Genomic DNA, 20,794 nt, shown 5'->3' on the forward strand with positions numbered 1-20,794 from the left:
GACATCCGACCGCTTCAGCTCATTCAGAACGCTGCAGCCCGTCTCGTATTCAACCAACCCAAATTCTCTCACGTCACTCCCCTCTTCCAGGAGCTCCACTGGCTTCCCATCTCGGCCCGCATCAAATTCAAGACACTGGTACTGGCCTACCGGGCAGTACACCAGTCAGCTCCCCTGTACCTGCAATCCATGGTCAGGTTCCAAACCTCTCAGCGCTCCCTTCGCTCCTCCACCAATGCAGGTCGCCTCGCCCCTCCTTCGCTACGGGGGCTCAAAAGTCGCTCATCCCGATCTCGACTCTTCTCATCCCTGGCACCTCAATGGTGGAACGAGCTTCCACCTTCGGTCAGGACGGCTGAATCACTGCCGATCTTTCGGAAAAGACTAAAGACGCACCTTTTCAGGCTCCATCTGGGCCCTTCTTGATCTAACTTCGTTCTCTCTCTTTCACCCAAAAAAAAAAAAAAAAAAAAAAACTAACCTTAACTTGTACCACTAACCTAAACTTGTACCACTGTTCCTTCAGAAGTTGTAGTTAGCACAGACTGTGCTCCATAGTAGATTGCTCTATTGCTGACAAAAATGTGTTATTGTAAGTCGCTTTGGATAAAAGCGTCTGCCAAATGACGTAATGTAATGTAATGTAATGTAATGTAATGTAATGTAATGTAATGTAATGAGATGGCTTGAACCCATTGGCTATTGAGAGCGTGGATAACTGTGATTGGATAGGAAGGGGTATGAGTGAAACTGGACGTGAATGAATAGGGAGGAATGTGAATTGACGGGGTCTGGCTAAGTAGTCTACATGATTCGAATTAATCTGCGACTACACTTAGTTATAGGACTAACGTTGATCTTGAAACCTTGTCCGAAACAATTGTCTTAGTAATTCTCTGACCCTGAGCAATCGACTAAGAAAGGACAAGCTGTCTCTGAGGGATCCGTACCTGAGGTTCCTAGACTATTCACGGTCACTAGACTGAAGATGAGACAAGAACGTTGGAGTTTGTGTGGCTCCCGGTGGCTCACCCTGTAGAGCGCGTACCACTAAGGTTAAAGTCCTTAGCGCGGCCGACCCGGGTTCAAATCCGACCTGCGGTCCTTTGCCGCATGTCATCCCCTCTCTCTCTCCCCACCCTTCCTGTCTGCCTACTGTCCTATCGAACAAAGGCAAAACGGTCTTAAAGTCAAACTGAACCTGTTCATCACGTGCATACTGAGTCCGTTTCAGACTGAAAACACAGTTTGTCTAAGATGACAGGTTGAGAGGCGGGTCATAGTATCATGTCGATGATTTTATTTGACAATTCTGGGGACTGGATTGGGCTTTGGCCAATCCTGGCGTTTCCGCCTCCAAATCGAGTGGGATTCAGTGTGTTGTGGCGCTCCCTCGGGAAGAGCCTTTTGACGGGAGGAGTGGATGTCAGCGACCCGCAGGCAGCCAGCTGCCTTCGTGTTGCCGAGCGGAGAGTGCAGCACGTTGGCCTGGAATCTCCTGGCCTGGAATTCAGTTTTAACGAGCCAGTTACATTTCTTTGCATTCTTAGAGATTATAGTTTTTGTTTTTTGTTCATGTTTCTAACAATTGGCCAAGTTAGTAGTTAGTTTATGGGATAGGAATTCTGCCAGATGACAGGCACTAGGCGCCATTTTCGACTTCATTTGGAAGAGAAAATTATCCAGAAATGAAGATTTGATTGACAGCTGCATGTCGTGATATGATTGGTTGAAATGGGGTAGAAATTTGATAGTACTGGGTGACGTCAGCAAAACTGTAAATTACTGTTATCAATGAAATCTTGAAAAACGAACTTTTGGTGTGAAAAAGTGTGAAAAACTAAAGAAATTAGATTGTTGTGATTTGTTTTGCATACATTAAATAGGTGCACTGCATACCCAGGTATTTGAACTAAAAGAAAAGAAAATTCATTCTTGGGTTCAGCTTGACTTTAAGAGTGCCCGTGCATTGACCGTGTCTCTCTATTCACTGTCCAGTTGTTGGATGAGGCAGGGATACATGAGATAAACCTTACACACACAACCCTAAACTTACCTAAACCCTAACCCTAAACTTACCTAAACCCTAACCATATTTTGAAAGTTTGAAGTTGTCTCCAAACCTTAAAAATCTACCCTCATAATATGTTATTCTGATCACTGTAGAGCAAATAAGAATTTCACACTCCTCGGGCCAGCAGTGAGGTTGAGTTTTGCAAGCGGCTCTGTCATTTGCGAGCATGTACCATAGCAATCTGATTCTTGGGCCGAACAGTGGGTTCCTTCCAAAGCCACAGGCAGTTTCAGAGAGCCGGGGCGAAAATGTGCTGCTGATGACAGGTCCTCTGATGACAGGTCCTGTGAAAAGGAAAGTGCTTTTTACATCCTCCTCTCTGTGTTTGCGTCTCAGCGGGCCGGCCGAGCGCGGCCGTAATCCCCTCCCAGCGTGTGCATCACTCAGTCAATTCAGCCTCTATGGAAACAGGCAGGCGGTCGGGCCGCCGCCTGTTTCACAGTCCTAATTAATACCAAAACCACGACACCCTTCACAAATTACAGCATCCACCGCACGAGGTTGGCTCAACACAACGGTCTGCACTCTGCAATAAAACGGTTCCTTCACGGCCACATGAAAAAACGGGGCGGTAGGTAGGCTAGGTCAGAGGACTTTTAGCGGGTAACTGATTGCCGTTGGCCATCGGCTCGGAGCGCGGAGGCGGTGTTTGATTTGAGAAGGGCGTTGAAAGAGGGTTTAAGTAGTGCTGTCCAGGTGGCGCGCTCTCTGAGGGATCCTCCTGTGTGTGAGAGCCATCCAAGGACAACCCGGGAGCTCCGGGGGGAAGGGCTTCTGTCGGGGGGCAGGGAGGGAGGAACTGGCCGGGCCTCCGTACCCCTGCTGGCTGCGGTCCGCCAGCCCGTGCAGCAGTAGGTAACTCTGGAGCCAAGGTGGAGTGAGAAAGGAAGGGAGGAAACTCAGAGAGAAACCATGAAAAATGTGGAGCATGAAAATGTCTCCCTTGGTTTATGGCAGCGCAGCCCGGCTTCCAAGAGAAACACGTCTTTAAATTTAACTTGAGATGCCTCTTTTTTTTTTCTACCCCCCCTTTTTTTTCTTCCACTCCCAACTTGCTGGCAAGGGCTTGGTTTCGAAAAGTGAGGCCAAGAAGCTTGGAAACTGCGACCATGTTAAAAAAGCACTCAATAATGTGGCTTTTTTGAAAATGTGGCGACAGCTTCTGTACGAGGGGCTCAGCTTTCACCGTCGGCGAACATGTTTGGTTCGGCCTGCAACTTGGGGCAGCCGGAGAATATGCCTCGGGTTCCAAGTGCTCACAGAACTATTGCCTTGCGTAAAAACGCAAATTTTTGATACAAGGGAAAGGGAAAAGTGAAAGCATATTGCTGCTATCTCTGGCACAAATTGTTCACGAATTGGACAACCTGCGCACTGTTGTGGTAATATTTCACATGAACAAACTCTGCTGGCACTGTGGTAGGTCACTGAGCAGTTCACTGTTTCAGTCGTCAACAGTTCCTCCATAGCAACTTCAGAGACGGCGCGTTTCAGTTCTATTCAGGGAAAAATGTCCCAACAGAGTTTGGAATAAAGGCCATAAATAAAGCACATGATGCCGGTTATTCCCCCTGATTGGATTAAAATGACGGGGATGGCTGGAAACACTTTTGGCACGCCGTCAAATTAGAGGTTTCTACCGTGTAATAATATTTTGCTAGTCTCAGGAGGAAGCCATCTCTCATACCGATGACATTTAGAAAAGAGCATCCAAGCCAATCTCATAAGTCAGGAGGCCTATATTTGATGGAACAAACAGATCCACCTCCAGAGCAGCAGACGCACCCGTCCAGGGCTACAATGACTGAATGAATTGCTCCATTGAGATGAACACGTTTTCTGTGTTCGAAGCGCGTAGCCGCCGGGCCCCGAAAGCGTTTGAGTCCAATGATGAGTGTTGTTTGGTGTTGGATGCCAAAAAGATTCATTTCTATCTGAGAGTTACAGCAATGTTCTTGGCAAATACATGAATTAGTGTAGCGTATCAAAAAACACATAAAAATGAATTATGGAATTTTGCAATCGCACAAAACATGCACAAATCAAATGATAAAATATGTAATTCATGTAATTATTTCATGCCTTAACAAGGTTCCTATAGAACACAGAACCACCAAAAAACTAACCTCAATCTATCTTCATTGCCATCATCAGTGGCAGCAGCATTATCTTCATCATCATCATCATCATCATCATCATCATCATCATCATCATCATCATCATCAATACCCAGCCCAGAATAAAACATTGGCATTTTACGTATCTACAAACCACGGATACGTTGAATGTCAACATTTCCGAAGCAAAAATACATATATTTTTCTAGATACGTTGAGTGTATTTCAACGTCATAGAAATAAATCATTGGGCAGTAAGGGTGTTGTAGTCGGGGTGGATGGAAGGCGATGGCCATACACACTTGCCTTTCACGTTGGAGGCCGGGGTTTGCGTCCCAGTGTGTTCAACGTTTACAGTTCAACCGCAAGTCACCGTTAACATGTTACGTGGGCGTAAAACACCACTGATTGACCAATTTGATTTAACCAGTTTGAGTCACGCTCTTTCCAGAAAGCCCACCAGCTTTGATATCTGTTGGCCGGTTGTTGATATCATAACAATATTGTGGTTCTTTTTTCCCCCTTTTTTTTTACAGAGATGCGGGGAGAGAAGTATGGCCGCATACTGCTTCCGGTATTTCCTGTGTGAGCGCAGACAAAGAGTATAATCAAGGTGAGAGGCGAAGCTGTTTTTATTTTTTTGTAATGTTTTTTGTACAACAGCGCTGCAGTCATTATGCTGCAGTGGAACAAGCTATTAGCCTACCCTTCGGTTCTTATCAATGTAGGTTCTTTGGCGCAAATGATGACGTGCGATTATACAGCGCGTGCTCATGTGTGTTTGACATGGAACACCAAACGTTACACAGGTAGAAAAACTGACTGCAGGGGGCGCTCATGTGTGTTTGACATGGAACACCAACAGTTACACAGGTAGAAAAACTGACTGGAGGGGGCGCTCATGTGTGTGTTTGACATGGAACACCAAACATTACACAGGTAGAAAAACTGACTGCAGGGGGCGCTCATGTGTGTTTGACATGGAACACCAAACGTTACACAGGTAGAAAAACTGACTGCAGGGGGCGCTCATGTGTGTTTGACATGGAACACCAAACGTTACAGAGGTAGAAAAACTGACTGCAGGGGGCGCTCATGTGTGTTTGACATGGAACACCAAACGTTACACAGGTAGAAAAACTGACTGCAGGGGGCGCTCATGTGTGTTTGACATGGAACACCAAACGTTACACAGGTAGAAAAACTGACTGCAGGGGGCGCTCATGTGTGTTTGACATGGAACACCAAATGTTACACAGGTAGAAAAACTGACTGCAGGGGGCGCTCATGTGTGTTTGACATGGAACACCAAACGTTAAGTCTGTCTGTGTATGAGTGAGTGAGCAGAAACGTGTTCGGCCACAGCTATGCCTTTTTCCGTGCGATCGCACTGAATCTTTCAAGAGCACACCTGTGAGTGACCTGCCAAAAATGGGTAATCACTGGCGAAAATGACTAAACATAGGTTCAGCACCATGGAGAGCTCCAGAGTGGAGGAGCTCACACCTGAGCAGAGTTGGAATCAGCAAGGAAAACCCTCTGGGAAAATCGTGGAGAGGCTGCCAACTCTGTGAGGGAGGCCTGCACAGATTAATAATGGCCGAACTTGCGATGCTGTGCCATGACTGCGCAGCCTGATAAACTGCACGGGTATTGCGCTAGTAGCAGGAGAGTTGTTTTACTTGCCAAAACATAACCAAAGTTGTTGACGTTGTTTTATTTGCGTTTAACGTTGGAAAGGCGGTGAGGTTTTCAAATTAACCGCCATTCTGAATTGTTGAGATCGGACGTGTCCCCGGTTTGCAAACACGTAAAATGCAGACATTTTATTCTGACTGGTTATTCTGACATTTTATTCTGATCATCATCATCATGATCATCATCATCACCATCATGCTGCAGTTTCTCAGCCTGTTGATGAGCTATGATGCCCCCCCCCTCTGCCCCCCTGCCCCCAGCAGGGCCACAGGCAGGCGGCTCTCTCTGATGCACTAGCTGGAGGAGAAATCTCCATCAGCCTATCAAACAAGTTCACAGATAAATCTCCATCAGCCTATCAAACAAGTTCACAGATAATGCCTCAAAGCACTGGAGACGTCACAGCTTTTAGTCCCACTAATCCCTCAACCCCTGCAGACAGACCCCCCCTCCCCCCCCCCCCACACACACACACACACCCCTCCTCTGCTTTCAGAGAGGTCATTTGTTTTACACAGTTACTTTTTCAAAGCGTTAAATATTGGCGAATCTGCAGGGCTGGTTTGTTTGATGGGTTACCCAGTCCCATGCTGCCAAGAGGGACGTATAGGACAGCTTTTAATGGAGGCGGAAAGGCTGACATTAAATAGGGGCCAGATGGACTTTCTCCTATCCTGGTCATAAAAGTTCTTAGGACAGTTCACAAATCAAGGCCTCTCAGTATTATGTTAAGCGTTTGGATTGTTATTGTTATTTTACATTTGCAAATACTAATGTAATTTACAGCTTTTGGAGGATAATTCGAGACTCAACCCACCCAGACATTTTATATGCGAGCCTTTAACCGTTAATATTGGGTTGATAAAGTGTCGAGGGCTTTTACTACGTTCCGTGGAAACTGGCTATCATAATTTCTGACAGGCAACTTTTCACCCAGCGTGAAATTAAGACTGCAGATTAAGAGGAGTGCCATCTACTTCGTAACAGTCACAGGCCAGGTGGGTTTATGGGGGGGGGGGGGGGGGGGGTTTTGGGTCAGACGTGGCTGTGGGGTAAAATGTCTCCTATATGGAAAAGAAACACAACAGGCAGCAGGTAGTCATATAGCAAAGGAGGTGGAGAATGAAAAGTGAAATTCAAGATGCGAGGCTAAAACGGAAAAACGGCAGCTCTCCTGGGGTCAGTCCTCTTTCCGGAGAGGAAAGTGGACCCCATAGAGAGGGAGCTTCTGGTGGTCTGGGCCTGGGTCACATCTGATGCTGCTGCTAACATGATGCTGAAATATCAAAAGGCCAGGACTGGATTCAGCTTCGCCACATTCAAATCGAGGTGTTGGAGACCCCCCCCCCCCCCTCCCCCCACACCACTTTCAAATTGATTCACAGATCTCAGCACTGACCATAGTTCATAGATAAATATTGTTTTTGAATAGACATTGTGAAGCTGTGAAATGGTTGTTTTAGTTTACTTTGACTGTAAACAAAGGACCAAAAATAGACCAAGCTTATTTCCCCCATCAAGTTCCACCAGGCTTAGTTTTTTCCATCAACAAATCTTTGCCAGCATGTATGATATAGCCCACAAAATCACGGAGTGAGAGATTAATTTACAAAATTATAAATGGTAGCCTAAATTATAACTTTCTGGACATCGAAGGACTCTTCAATATGCAAGCATACATAATACCCTAAACTCATGTGTTAGAGCCAGGATGGCTCTGAATAATCAATGTTATGCCATGATGACTTTGGGGGGGAGGGAGAGAGTCATAATTTTCTGTAGGCTACCGAAAAGGTTGATAGAGCTTAAATAGATTTTTGTTCGGATTTTTGGGAGGATTTTAACATAGACAAAATTACTAACAATTACTGTGTGAACTTGAGCTTTGTTTACACATTGTAAGTTTCAGTTTATATTTACTAAACAGCCAGTACACTGGCCTGAAGGATGACACTGAGGATTTGGCATTGTTCAGTAAATAATAAGACGGTTAGGCCAGATTTATGAGGGTCTATTAAAATATAATCACAGATAGATTAATAGACACGTGTGTGTGTGTGTGTGTGTGTGTGTGTGTGTGTGTGTGTGTGTGTGTGTGTGTGTGTGTGTGTGTGTGTGTGTGCGTGCGCGTGCGTGCGTGCGTGCGTGTGCGTGCGTGCGTGCCTGCGTGAGTGTGTGTGTGTATGTGTGTGTGTGTGTGTGTGTGTGTCATGACCTCATGTCGTTAAACCTTAACCGGTTAAATTGTGCAGTAAATATATGGAATGGATGCATAACCTTGGTCTTTATGTCTTTCTTTTTTTACACACAATGCTTATTTTAATGTCTCCCCCTTTACCATCGCGATAAGAGTGACTTGGAAATTATATTTCTCCACTGAGTGCAGCTGACGTCAGCCTATACTCATGTTAGCCATCAGACTCATCGTTAGACATAATCCTCCCCCATACATTAACATAAGAGTGGGTCGAGGTGATGGGCTATCCACTCGCTTTGGGCATTCAGCAGCCCAACTAAAATGCCTTCACAAATGGCGAGGGAGGAGGTCTATAAATGGGTTGTTTGATTGTATCTGCGCCTGGTTACATAAAATATACTCATCCGGGTCGTCGCTGCTGATATCTGGAGCCAGTCAATGTATACAAACTATAAATCCCCCTCTTCTCCCCCGCCCGCATGCGCTGCAGAGCCGCGACATCATCAGGAGAAATTTAACATAGGCCTTAACATAGCCTTTACAACTTCATTTATCAAGATCATATGATTTAGTCTCATTGACCCGGTGATCTGCCGCCAGAAAAAAGAAAAAAAGAGAAAAGAATATGAAATAAAAGAAATAGTTGTAGGCTATTCAATTTTATTTTATTCTAGCCATTAGGCCTTTTAACTAAATATTAATTGTTACACAAAAGTAAGGGGTTTCCCGCACATGTATGAAAATAAATGGTGTGACTCAACCTCAGGGAATATATTTTCCACAGTATTTTCACTGTTTTCGTTTCCCACTCAGCCTATTTATTTTGTTGCACACTTCAGCAAACTGGTTTCGGGTTCATCGGTTGCGTTAGCTGCATGTGTGGACCTGTCATCGCATTATTACAAATTTCCTTTGAATAGGCAATACGCTGTCTTACAACAATTGCATCCTAATAATGAAAGTTGTGCAACTTCTCCTTAAATTATCTCTAAATTTGAGGCAGGATGACACATCTTTTACCCTATAACTGATTAAATCTATAGCTTCCTTTTACTGGAAATAAATGAATTTATTAATAATAATAATAATAATAATAATAATAATAATAATAATAATAATAATAATAATAAAATGCAATGTGAATTGATTCAATGTAATCCATTTTTCAAAGTATAAGAAACATTTTATTTACAATATTTTCAGTGCAAATTATTGTTAACAAAATAGCACATCTATCTATCTGGACAAAATACATGAACGTGATGTTCTGAGAATTCATAACGTGGAACAAGTGGTTCATAACCTAATAGAAAATTCACAACCTGCATATTTCCTTGAGATAAGGAAGAAATCATGCACACAAAAGCTCTTGACAGGAAAACAACAAGATGTCAGTGAGCGGCTGTCGTGGGCGTCAAACTGTTTGTTTGAACTATAGTTTTATCTTTATCTGAGGGGGGAAAACTAGCAAAACGTTTAGGACTTGGATAAGACATCAGGGGAGCAGTCAGTTCAGTGATAGTTTGGTGACCTGTGTCTATAGGCCTATAAGAATTTATCACATGACATTGTTCCCTGAAGCATAGCCGAAGCCGGGTTTAATTTTTTTTGGTGGCAACAAGTGAGTGGTTCTCAACCTTTTTCAAGGAGCCTTAATACAGTCAACATTAGGGCCACGGACCCGCATTTGTTGTCTCTTAGACCCAAGTCTGTGAATATTCTTTATAGCCTATGATTTTGTCCAGAACTCAATGAGGTATGATAGCAGATAAGATTGATAGTCATTCATCTACATTCGTTAGCCTAACTGTTTTTGTGAATTAAATAATGAAGTTTAATGACTCAACAATTTGCTGGGGACCCCTGGGATGGACCCCCGGTGGTCCCCGCACCGCACGTTGAGAACCACTTTGATACCACTGTGATTAGCTGCACCATACCTGTGAACTGACACCCATAAAGCCACTCCAGATGTGTTTCAACACCACTGTCATTCTTCTACCAACACGGTCAAAAAATAGCCTCATAAACCAAAGCGAGTCCATTCATATTAATATCTGTGACGTCACCGTGTCTGTGACCGTCGTCTCTGTGCTGCTCATGATGACGCTGGTCTTGTTGTGCGCCAGCGCCTCAGAAACGTCAGAAACATCCAAATGTCCAGAGGTTTCCTCCGGGGCCTCGTCTGACTCGGACTCGCTGGCCGCCAGCTCGCTCTCACACTCGGACTCGTCCTCGGCCTCTCTGGGCTCTGTCTGGCCCGGGTCCGGGTCTCTCTGACCCGGGTCTGGGTCCGGGTCAGACACAGGCCTGTCCGCTGGCTGCTCCTTCTCCTTGTCTTTCTGCGCCTGCGCCTCCTTGGAGTGTCTCCACTTCATGCGCCTGTTCTGGAACCACACTTTCACCTGCAGACACAGTGCGTACACTATGAGGGCTGCATTCAGTCATTAGATTACATGGCCTTACAAACACAAAGGAGGCTATAGTCCCTATATTTATAGGCTATCATTTATCATTTACCACCAAATCCTCTAAACTCTATATATTGCTATTCATTTCTATATTGAAGGATTTTGGCCACAAGTTGAGCAATGCCTGATAACTGACAAGATAGGTCTATTATTTTGTGTAATAATAAGTGATAAATTATTTTACGTTGCCATAGTTTTCCCATGCCTATGGCTTCCAACTGTTTATTATTTCGAAAGGAAGTGCTATAAGATGTTGGCTTTGTTTGCACCGCCTGCATTTTTGCTATTTCAGTTATATATTAAAATAGACAAAAGAACAATTAAAGACCCCCCCACCCATAATCCAACAAATGTAGGTTATAAGATAGTTACAGTATATGCTGTTGGTTTTGACAGCTTGTGGCGTCTTTGTAGGCTAATTGAAACAATGTGGTGATGGAATGTAAACAAGGCAGGCTGATATTTACAGTGAGGTGTTGCTCTAGGTCACGAGTGCCATTGTGGTGAGGTTTGGGACTCAGGGGCACCTGAGGGAATATGATTGGCCTCTTGGCCTCTTCACCAATCATATTGCTCGAACTGAATTAATGTTGTAGGCTGATAGGCCAGGCCAGATCGATTGAGACTACTTCAGTAGGCTATTATTATTATTATGATTATTATTATTATGATTATTTAACCCAAATGCGCAAATTACTTCTAAAAAGTTGGAAAATGTGGCTTATTTGTTTTATTGGAAAATCTATTACAAAAGCTACTGGGGGGAAAATAGCCTATAGCTCCTTTAGGCCTACACGACAACTTGTGTGTTTCTTTTCAGGTTGGTCTGCTTGGCCTAGACATAAGGAAATGGGCCAATGAGCAGCAATAGGGTTCATATTGCACAATGTAATACCGGGTATGTCTCAACAATATGAGGACACATATCACTGTCACTGTAGGCCTACTGTCACATCTTTTCATTGGGCTGTGCACACACACACACGCACACACACACACACACACACACACACAGATAGATACACACACACACACACGCACACGGATACACACGCACATGCGCGTGCACACACACATGCATACACACACACACACACACACACACACGGATACACACACACACACGGATACACACGCGCATGCACACACAACTACACAACTCATTTTATTTGGATGGCCGCACTGTTAGGTCTACTCTTGACACCAGCTAGCCACCCTGGGTTCAAAGACACCGCATTGAGGTCAGCATTGCATCTCACCTGAGCGTCTGTCAGGCCGAGCATTGCAGCCAGCTGTTTCCTGTCCGGCTTGGTGACATACTTCTGTATTTCGAACCTCTTCTCAAGTCCTTTCCTCTGCAGGTTTGAGAACACCGCCCTCGACCATGACCTTTTCCTCTTATACGTCTGTGGCATGGTGTCTTTAGTGAGGACAGCATAAGGACCTGCGAATAGAGAGAGGGGAAACGGGTTAAAATGACAGGCGCCGGTCCTCAGAGGAGAAGTCAGCGCAGCACAGATAGCCACAGCAGGCCCATACCCTGTGTGTGTATGACTCCTATATGTGATGGCTACCTGGGAAGGTGTCCTGAAACTGATGCTGGACTGAATGCCTGCTGCTGCTGCCTAGTGAACTCATCATGGCGTCGCTCATCCCGGGGTCTATGGAGGAGTAGTACTGGCTGGCCGGAGGCTGAACGGGGACGTGGATGCCTGACTGACGGTTCGAGCTAACGATGGACGTGAGATCTGTTACAGAGCGAGAGATGGGCTTCAGTAAGGAGAGAAGTATATATCGCACAGGCAACCTGCATTCAGTGAAGACTCTCAAAAGACTAGCTCGCTTTCTATTTCTGCTTGGAGCGGCAGGGTGGCCTAGTGGTTAGAGAGAGGCCATCCCTCAACGGGACGGGCCCGGGTTCAAGCCCCCCTTGCTGAAGTGTCCTTGAGCAACACACTGACTCCCTACCAGCTGCAGGGCTGCTGTTCTGTGTCTGAGCCTGACCTTTGACCTCCTATGTGGAGGGGGGCAACAGAAAAGAGGATTTGGAAAGTGCTGTATTATTGGGCTATTTGCACTGTTGCACTCTTGCAGTGAACAAGTCTTCCAGTGTTAGCTATAAATTGGCCCAGGTAATTGACTCTGCACATGTGCAACTTTAAAAGCTATTAGACGCCTCTGCTTTGTTGCTTTCAATTTGTAAAGTTGAACTTGATGTTGCCTGCATATATATATATATATATATATATATATATATATATATATATATATATATATATATATATATATATATATATATATATATATAATATTATGCATTATGCTAGCAGAACTTGATGCATGTTGCCTGCAAGCATGCATGTGATGTGGGGCTAGGCCTTAAAAATAAAAGTAAACATTTCTATTAGAACTTGTGTTTTAAAGCATAGCCATAAATTAAAGCAAATAGGCTACAGCACCTTTAAAGACATTAAACACATCTTCCTTTATTGCTCTGGCTGATATATCACAGGATTTTGCTAAGCCAAATACCAAATATCTTTATTAGTTTATGCTCACCTCTTAATGACGACGTCTCTTTGTGTTTTTGGTCAAAGTCTGTTGACAATATCCGATCAATTCCGAATTTGAGGTCTTTGCTTGAGGGCGGCGGAGCCTGCTGGGAGTTAAACGTGGTTCTGGAGACAGATGTCAGCTGTAGTCCGTGTCTGTGGTACGGAGACGCACCCGCGCTCACCCGAACACCGCCGAACACCGACAGCTCGGGCGAGACGGGAGACGGGCGCAGCGGGGAGCTGCCGGAGTGCCCCTGAGCCGCGCGGTGCGCAGGGTGTCCCATATGCACCATGAGGGGCGACGAGCCCGGGATGTTCTCCGCGTCTCCAGCCTGCAAAATGTCCGCGATGCAAAACGACGGCTTCTTCATGGTGTCCACGGCGAAGCCCCCCGCGCAGTACGCCGACCAGAGGCTGAAATTGGATGCGTAAAACGGGTTGAGCCCGGCCGTATACATCCTGGAGCCTTTACTGAAGAGAAGCGACGAGAGCGTGAGAGGGGCCAGGCATGTATGAGGCAGGAATAGTGTTTTAGGCTATAGGGGAGATGAGCGTCCTCTTTGTGGAAGTGCCAAAATCGCTCTCCCAACTTGAAATCCTAACCCATAGTTCCACTCCGAAGTTCCTTCTCTGACACTGATTGGTCGCTTTCTAAGCCAATGGATGGTTTGTATGGCTCACATCATCACGCCCTTGGAAATGAAGAAGATGATGTGTAGCTGACACACACGTACGCGCGCACACTGCACGCACGCGCGTGTCAATGAGCACGGGACAGTTTTAGGGAGCAATTTTGATCCCAAGACGATGGACTCATTGAGGTCTTGATCACCACACACGTGCGCACACACAGACGCGCGCACACTACCACCATAACCATCATCATCATGTACTCCCATATCATTTCGATTAGCTACTATTATTTTTTACGCAAATTCCGTAGCCAATGGCTACCAGTTTCAGAGGCCAATGAGTAGGCCTATTTATTGGCTCCTATTATACTTAAGACGATATAGGGTCAAAATTATAGTGTGACTTTTTCAAATAGGTCAACATAAGTGACAGAATATTTAAAAAAATCAAATCGATTTATATGATTCATAGCAATATCACATGTGAAAATAGGGATGATCTATCTATAGCCTATAATAATCATCATCATCATCATCATATTATTATTATTATTATTATTATTATTATTATTATTATTATTATTATTATTATTATTATAACGATGATAATGATGATGCTGATAATAGTAATAATGGTCACTGTTAAATATTAAAGTGCAATTCCAGGCCAGTGCCCGTCCGGCAGTCTATTAGGTCGAAGTCATCCTGTTGTTGATGGCCTGTGATTCGTGTTAAATGAGCGGATGTGCCTGCTAGATTTGTCCCAAAATAGAGCCTGTTTTAGTATTTTAGGATACAGCAGAAATCCTTATTTCTTCCGGAGCAGAGGGGGGAAACTTTATAATGGCTGTTAGAACTTCCTTTTTTCAATATTTGTGCAACTTTATCTCGACCTGCAAGTTGCACGGTGACGCAAATCCGTCCCTGTGCTCATAATAAACAGAGGAAATCTATTCCCCTCCAAAACGAAAACACAATTAACTTCAGAGGCGATACTTCATCCGCAAGGCCCCTGCGCATTCACACGTTATGGGCTCATATAGGCCATCATATAGGGCTATCATATCATAGGCCTATACCTAGGCTACGCCTTATTGAGCTTTTGAATAGTAGAAATACAAAAAATATAATATATTGTTATTCAAATTAAAAGTTGTAGCCTACGGTCGGTGACAATATAGGCTATTGATGGAGCTGACCTGGCTCATGATATTAGGTCTAGCACCTATAAAGGCTATATTGGCCACTAATTACTTAATTAAGACTTAATTATGCTATATATTATTTCGATATTTTGAATAGAAAAAATGACCCCCCCCCCCCCGTGTGTGTGTGTGTGTGTGTGTGTGTGTGTGTGTGTGTGTGTGTGTGTGTGTGTGTGTGTGTGTGTGTGTGTGTGTGTGTGTGTGTGTGCACTAGTTACCCCCCTCCCTTGACTCTCCGATTGCATGTTTCTCTTTGCATGTGTTGAAACAATGGCTTCTGAAGCTTATGTGCTCGCATTCATTTCGTCTTGATTCATAGGGGCGGGAAGGGCCGATGACCCTGGCTGCCTCCTATCATAGTGTTTTCGAGTGACACTTTTCCGGGTTAAAATTAGCGATGAGATAGCGACGTTTGCCCTCGATCATGCAGTCAAAACAATCCAGGGAAGAGGATGTGGCAGACACAGCACGCCTTAGTTATTTCAGGTGCTGTGATGAGCTTTTAGTGGGAAGCCAGCAGCCTGAGGGGGACAAACAAAATTCAATTTAACCACCGTTTATTAATTTATAAAGGAATCACCTTTTTTCAGGCTGGCTATCGTCACAAAAAGTCACATTAAAATTGTATAAAAAAAAAATCAAGTTAGATAGTGCTATTTTTTTCTTCAATAAAACACATGAATTCATATTTCTCGTTTGAAATGTTTTACGAATTCATTGGTGGGAGATTTCCTTTATCACTGATTGGGGATCATGGGAATTGTAGTTTACAAAAAAGGAGTAAATTCCAGCAACACAGCAGGATTTCTTCATAAAAATAACGTTTTGGACGAATGCAAGTGCGTTGCTGGGATGCTGCTGGCAATTTCATCTTTCCCAGTGTTGCCTGTTTATTCTGCACCGATTGTTAGGGGAGAAAGTTGTGCTAGAATACTAATCAATTAGTGTTTACCCACTTTCTTTGAATTTACAACTCACACACACACGCACGCACGCACGCACACACACACACACACACACACACACACACACACACACACACACACACAGACACACAGGTTGTGGCCCATGGACTCATCATATTTTATAACATGAACAACTTTCTCCTATAGTCGTCACATTGGGATGTTTATCACTTACCAGTCTATAAGAAATATAACAAATAGAGTGACTGTTTGTTTGTTTTAATTGTCAGTTTAATGCCCCTTTAGGTTTTTAATGCAATTATTGTTCTCTTGTTTTTATTGTCCTTATTGAATGCAGTGTAATTTTAAATGCATATTTGCATTAGGCTATTTTTCTGAAGGGGAGACAGCCAAGGCACAAGCTGGTCTTACTCTACAAACTCTATTTTTTCAATGCAACTAAACTTGAAACTTGGGAATATAGAGGATATGACCCTGGTTTATCAGACTTCACTGCATAGCATGCAGAGGTTCAGATAGCCTTCTGTAAATTGCTTATTCTAAAAAGCACACATTTTTCCACAAATCAAATGTAAAGGCTCAAGTCAGAAATATAATGACTTCTTCACCCAGAACACCCCCTGGGTGCTGTTAGAGTCACCTTACTTCACCTTTTCCAAATCCTTCTCTGTGGAGCAGATTAGAGGTGGGGGAAAAGCCAATGTAGTGACTCTTATATTTGCTTATAGGAGCCCAAAAACAGATGCTTACAATATATTTCAAAACTGAAATATAAGTGCATCCCCCATTTTCTTTAGCAATGGTTCTCAATGGGGCACGGGCACCATCAGAGCTCCTTGAGGGGGTTTCAGGGGTCCCCATGCAGATGAAATGTTGACCTTCGCAATAGATAGGCATGGACATCTGGACAAAATCATAACCGTGAGTAAAAAAAAAATCTCAGATTTGAGACTAAATCTCATCACATGGGGTCATGGCTCTAATGTATTGTAGACAAGATTAGGGTCCCTGATATGAAAAAGGTTGAGACTCACTGCAGTCCAGCTGGTTTACAAGAGAACAGGATATAGTTGCCCCGACTGACCGTTCCATCCACTCTGCTAATCAGAGCTCAAACAAACAAAGCTGAAAATGAAATGTCAGACAGGAGTCACGTGGCCATGTTGCACATGCTGAAAACAAAGCTGTTGACTACCTGAAGTTCAGCGTCTTTAGGAGTCTATTGTTGCTGCTTGATTGCTGGCTGTGTGTTTTCCAGGAAGCCTTATCAGGCGGAGGACAACTCAATGAGCCCCTCTGCCTGGAGCTCTCTTGGATCAGAGGCTGGACAGAATTAAATGATTTCCATTATTAAACCGAGAATTATTGCTCCCCTCTGTAAAAGTCCAGGCCCGAGCCAAGATGACTATTTCTGGCAATGTTTGCCTCAGGAAGGAACTTTCGCAGATTTAATGGGACCTGGGCCATTGTACACAGCCTTCTGTATGGCACGCTGCCATCATTTCCACAGAGAGAGAGAGAAAAAAGAGAAGTGTATAAGGGACGTGTCTAAAGTCAATTCAAAACAAGACTGTCCCCGTTTATGTGACCCCAAATACGCCCCACGTTCCCAACAGTGCTTGTTGAGATGAACTCAAGTGATTTTCAATTCACAGGCATGGGGTTAAATGTCAGGTCTGACATTGACTGCCACTGACTCAATGCATTGTGTGTGGTAAAAGCCTCAAACATAGGCCTATATATTACACATATCTTTTTGATCGTTGTAATTAGCCTACATCTCAGGTAATCTGGATAAGCTGTCTAATGTCTATGTATCTTCATCTCATCATGGACATGCCTGTGTATGGGAATAAACACAATATCCTGAATGTTGCCATGGAAGCTGACCTTACACACACACACACACACACACACACACACACACACACACACACACACACACACACACTCACACACACACACACACACACACACACACACACACACACACACACACACACACACACACACACACCACAAAAGGCATCAGTAAATTATTTTTTATATATAGGCATATATGGCTGATATGAATTATAGACAGGTGGTTATTATATTGTTATTATCATCCAGGTTATTAAAGAAGGCAACCCTTAAATGGCTACACATGACCCACTTGATTATCCAAACTGATATTAGAATATTAATGAGCATGTGAACTCACTAAATGTACAAGCAGCTCCCCCCAGTGACCAATCCGCTTCTTGTTCTTTTATTTATTTATTTTAAATGTAGTTTTCATTCTGATTTGTCAAAGCAACAAAATAAATGTCAAAATAAAACATTTACAAATAAAAAAAGATATACATAGACATAGACAGACAGACAGACAGACAGACAGACAGACAGTTGCCTTAACAATACCCTATGTAGCATGAATGATTGAATATAGTAATAATAAATCCATCATAGGACTATTTTTGTCCTTTAGTGCCAGGGTAACAGGGCTTTACGTGCACAGACAGGCTAAAGACATGAAGTGGTCATTAGCTGGACAGTGGAGTGGTAGACTAATCACACTCACCCCGGCCTGCCCTCTGCTTTAAACAACCTGAGGGCCGCTTTCATTGAAGCTTTTAAATATGACGGTGACTCGGTGCCTATGAGCAAACCCGTCTGTTTACATTCAAACAGATTAAAGTCGCCCTTCCGCGCGCCTCTTGTGCGGTTCAAGGCCCTCTACTGCTCCGAGGCGCAAATGTACACACGGGATAAACGGCGTAAGCAGACTAATGGAAACACAAAAGGTCATAATAACAAACCATTATAGTCCTACTGCTTCTCCTCCAGTGGCGTGGCTGGCTGCCACGACGCGCGGCGCTGCTGTGCGTAAAGATCCAAAAAAACACATTGGCCGGGGAAAGAAACTGACAATTTTAGGTGAGATACCTGCAGCTGCATCACTTGATTCAGGAATTCGAATGCACAATTGCATCGAGAGAGAAAAATACATTTTAAAATAGTGAAACAAACTGCCTCTGCATTGTGTTTGGGCACTCCACTGGCCTGCTCTCAGACTCAATACTCGCTCAGCCTATTAGCCTATATGGTGCATTCAACCGTTTAGTATAGGCTAGTTGAATATTTTTGCAGTGCTCAGCCTGGTTAAAACATCTTCATAATAGCGCAAGTCCATGCGGTTATCTCAGACTTCAGGCTTATTAAGTGACTTCTGATACTGATATTTTACATGATGACAATCAGAGCCGTGCAGGGCTGCAGATACTGAGAGCTGAAGTGTGTGCTTGTTTAGAGCAGCCTGAGGCAGAGCAGAGCGCCTCGCATTGAAGCTTCAGTTATAATTTATAAGCTACTCGGCCCAGTCGATTCACCGCTGCTGTATTAAACACAACGGCGGAAAAATGCAGGACACTATTAATCTGCGGAGGACTCTAAACAGCATGCAGCAGGTCTGGTGGAGGCGCAAAGCGAACTTTTAATGTGACAAACTTCGAGCACATCACAGACATACAATTACACATCGGCAAAGAAGATGGTTATTAGATTATATCAAATTCTAGACATTCATTTTTGATCTAGCAAGGGGAACATAATCTCAAATGAATTTAATAGCCATGCCTCCATGCCAAAGTTAATATTTGAGCCCGATTAAAAAGCAATTTAATGAGAGAGAAAATAACAATAATAATTATTATTTTTATTTTTTATTATTATTACAATGAAAAACGACTTATTTCTTGAATTAACAATACAAGTGAAAATATGCTATGAAGTGTTTTGAAATCTGATATTTGGCAGGGTAATATTTGCTTAATAACATTATCTGTGATAATTTCTCAATCCACAACCCTCACACTTATTTATTTATTTATTTATTTATGTATCTTAATTTTGCTGATAGTCTGCAGGAATCCTGGATTCCTAATATTCTATAATATTAATAAACCAGACTTCTTAATATATTTTTTATTTAGAATAATGTGTGCCTGTTTTTGCTGTGGGGTTTTCATGAACAGCAGCACAGTTTGCCTCCTTCACTTTCACTCGGTGGGTCTCTCCCTCCCGGGAGGCCGGGCCGTCTCTCGGGACAGCTTTGACTTTGCTGTGCTTCCGAAATAGTTTTTCCAGATCGTCCCAGGAGCGCCTTCATGTCATTTTTCGTTTTTAATGTAAACTGAATTTCTGAACTGAACATTACCCCCCCCGACGTCAGCTGTATAGGCTGGCAAGCATAGCTGCACTACATTACGTTTCTCACAGATACATGTCTTTATGTAGCTACGAAAGTCCATATTTTTTTCCCACCCCAAATTGTTGCAAACTATTGGATTTGGTTTAAACACTCGCCTATTTAGGCTAAATTCAGTCAAACTGTCCCTAACGAAAAACCACTATAATATCCATAATATATTAATATAGCCTATAGGCTATTCTGACTTTATAGTGTTTCAATAATTAGTTTACAGGGACTGTCGTTCTTGGCGGTATTATTTTTGTTTTCTCTCCAATGCCATCACTATACTATAATCAATCCACTAAGTTAACTGTCTATAGCCTACCTATATAGTTTAGGTATGTCGTGATATTGTGAAGTACCAGTTTAAAACATAATTTAGGATTGGTGTATTTATTTTTCGCAAGGGCTCTTCTTTTTATTTTTGTATTTAGGCTATACATTTTTATTATTTCAAGTGGAATTTATTTGCAATTAATCCATACTATATTAACTAAATGTTACTGTGGACAACATAATTTGATAGTGTATTGCTCAGCCTCAGTATATCACAAGGTAGTACTAGCAACCCATAATCAAAGCGGCAAATAAAAAAGAGCCCCCCCACCCCCAACTTTTAGCAAAACGCTGCCATCTAGTGGCGACGTGCTATATAAAACCAATAGGTGGGGGAGAAGTGCCATCT

General features: G+C 43.4%; 1 protein-coding gene across 2 annotated transcripts; it reads right to left on the bottom strand.

Annotated features, from left to right (window-relative positions):
- Positions 1-8,579: 8,579 nt before the first annotated feature.
- Positions 8,580-13,658, bottom strand: hlx1 (H2.0-like homeo box 1). 2 transcript variants are annotated; one of them, XM_083643777.1, is made up of 5 exons: positions 13,117-13,658; positions 12,132-12,305; positions 11,817-12,001; positions 10,156-10,491; positions 8,580-8,676 (listed from the first exon to the last, which is right to left on the bottom strand). In XM_083643777.1, exons 1-5 carry the CDS (start codon positions 13,568-13,570, stop codon positions 8,590-8,592), a joined length of 1,236 nt encoding a protein of 411 aa, XP_083499903.1. In that variant the 5' UTR covers positions 13,571-13,658; the 3' UTR covers positions 8,580-8,589. The 2 variants fall into 2 exon arrangements, with proteins under 2 accessions (XP_083499903.1, XP_083499904.1); XM_083643778.1 differs by lacking the exon at positions 12,132-12,305.
- Positions 13,659-20,794: the final 7,136 nt, after the last annotated feature.

Source organism: Poromitra crassiceps, assembly GCF_964638095.1.
Source record: "Poromitra crassiceps genome assembly, chromosome: 9".
NCBI lineage: Eukaryota > Metazoa > Chordata > Actinopteri > Beryciformes > Melamphaidae > Poromitra > Poromitra crassiceps.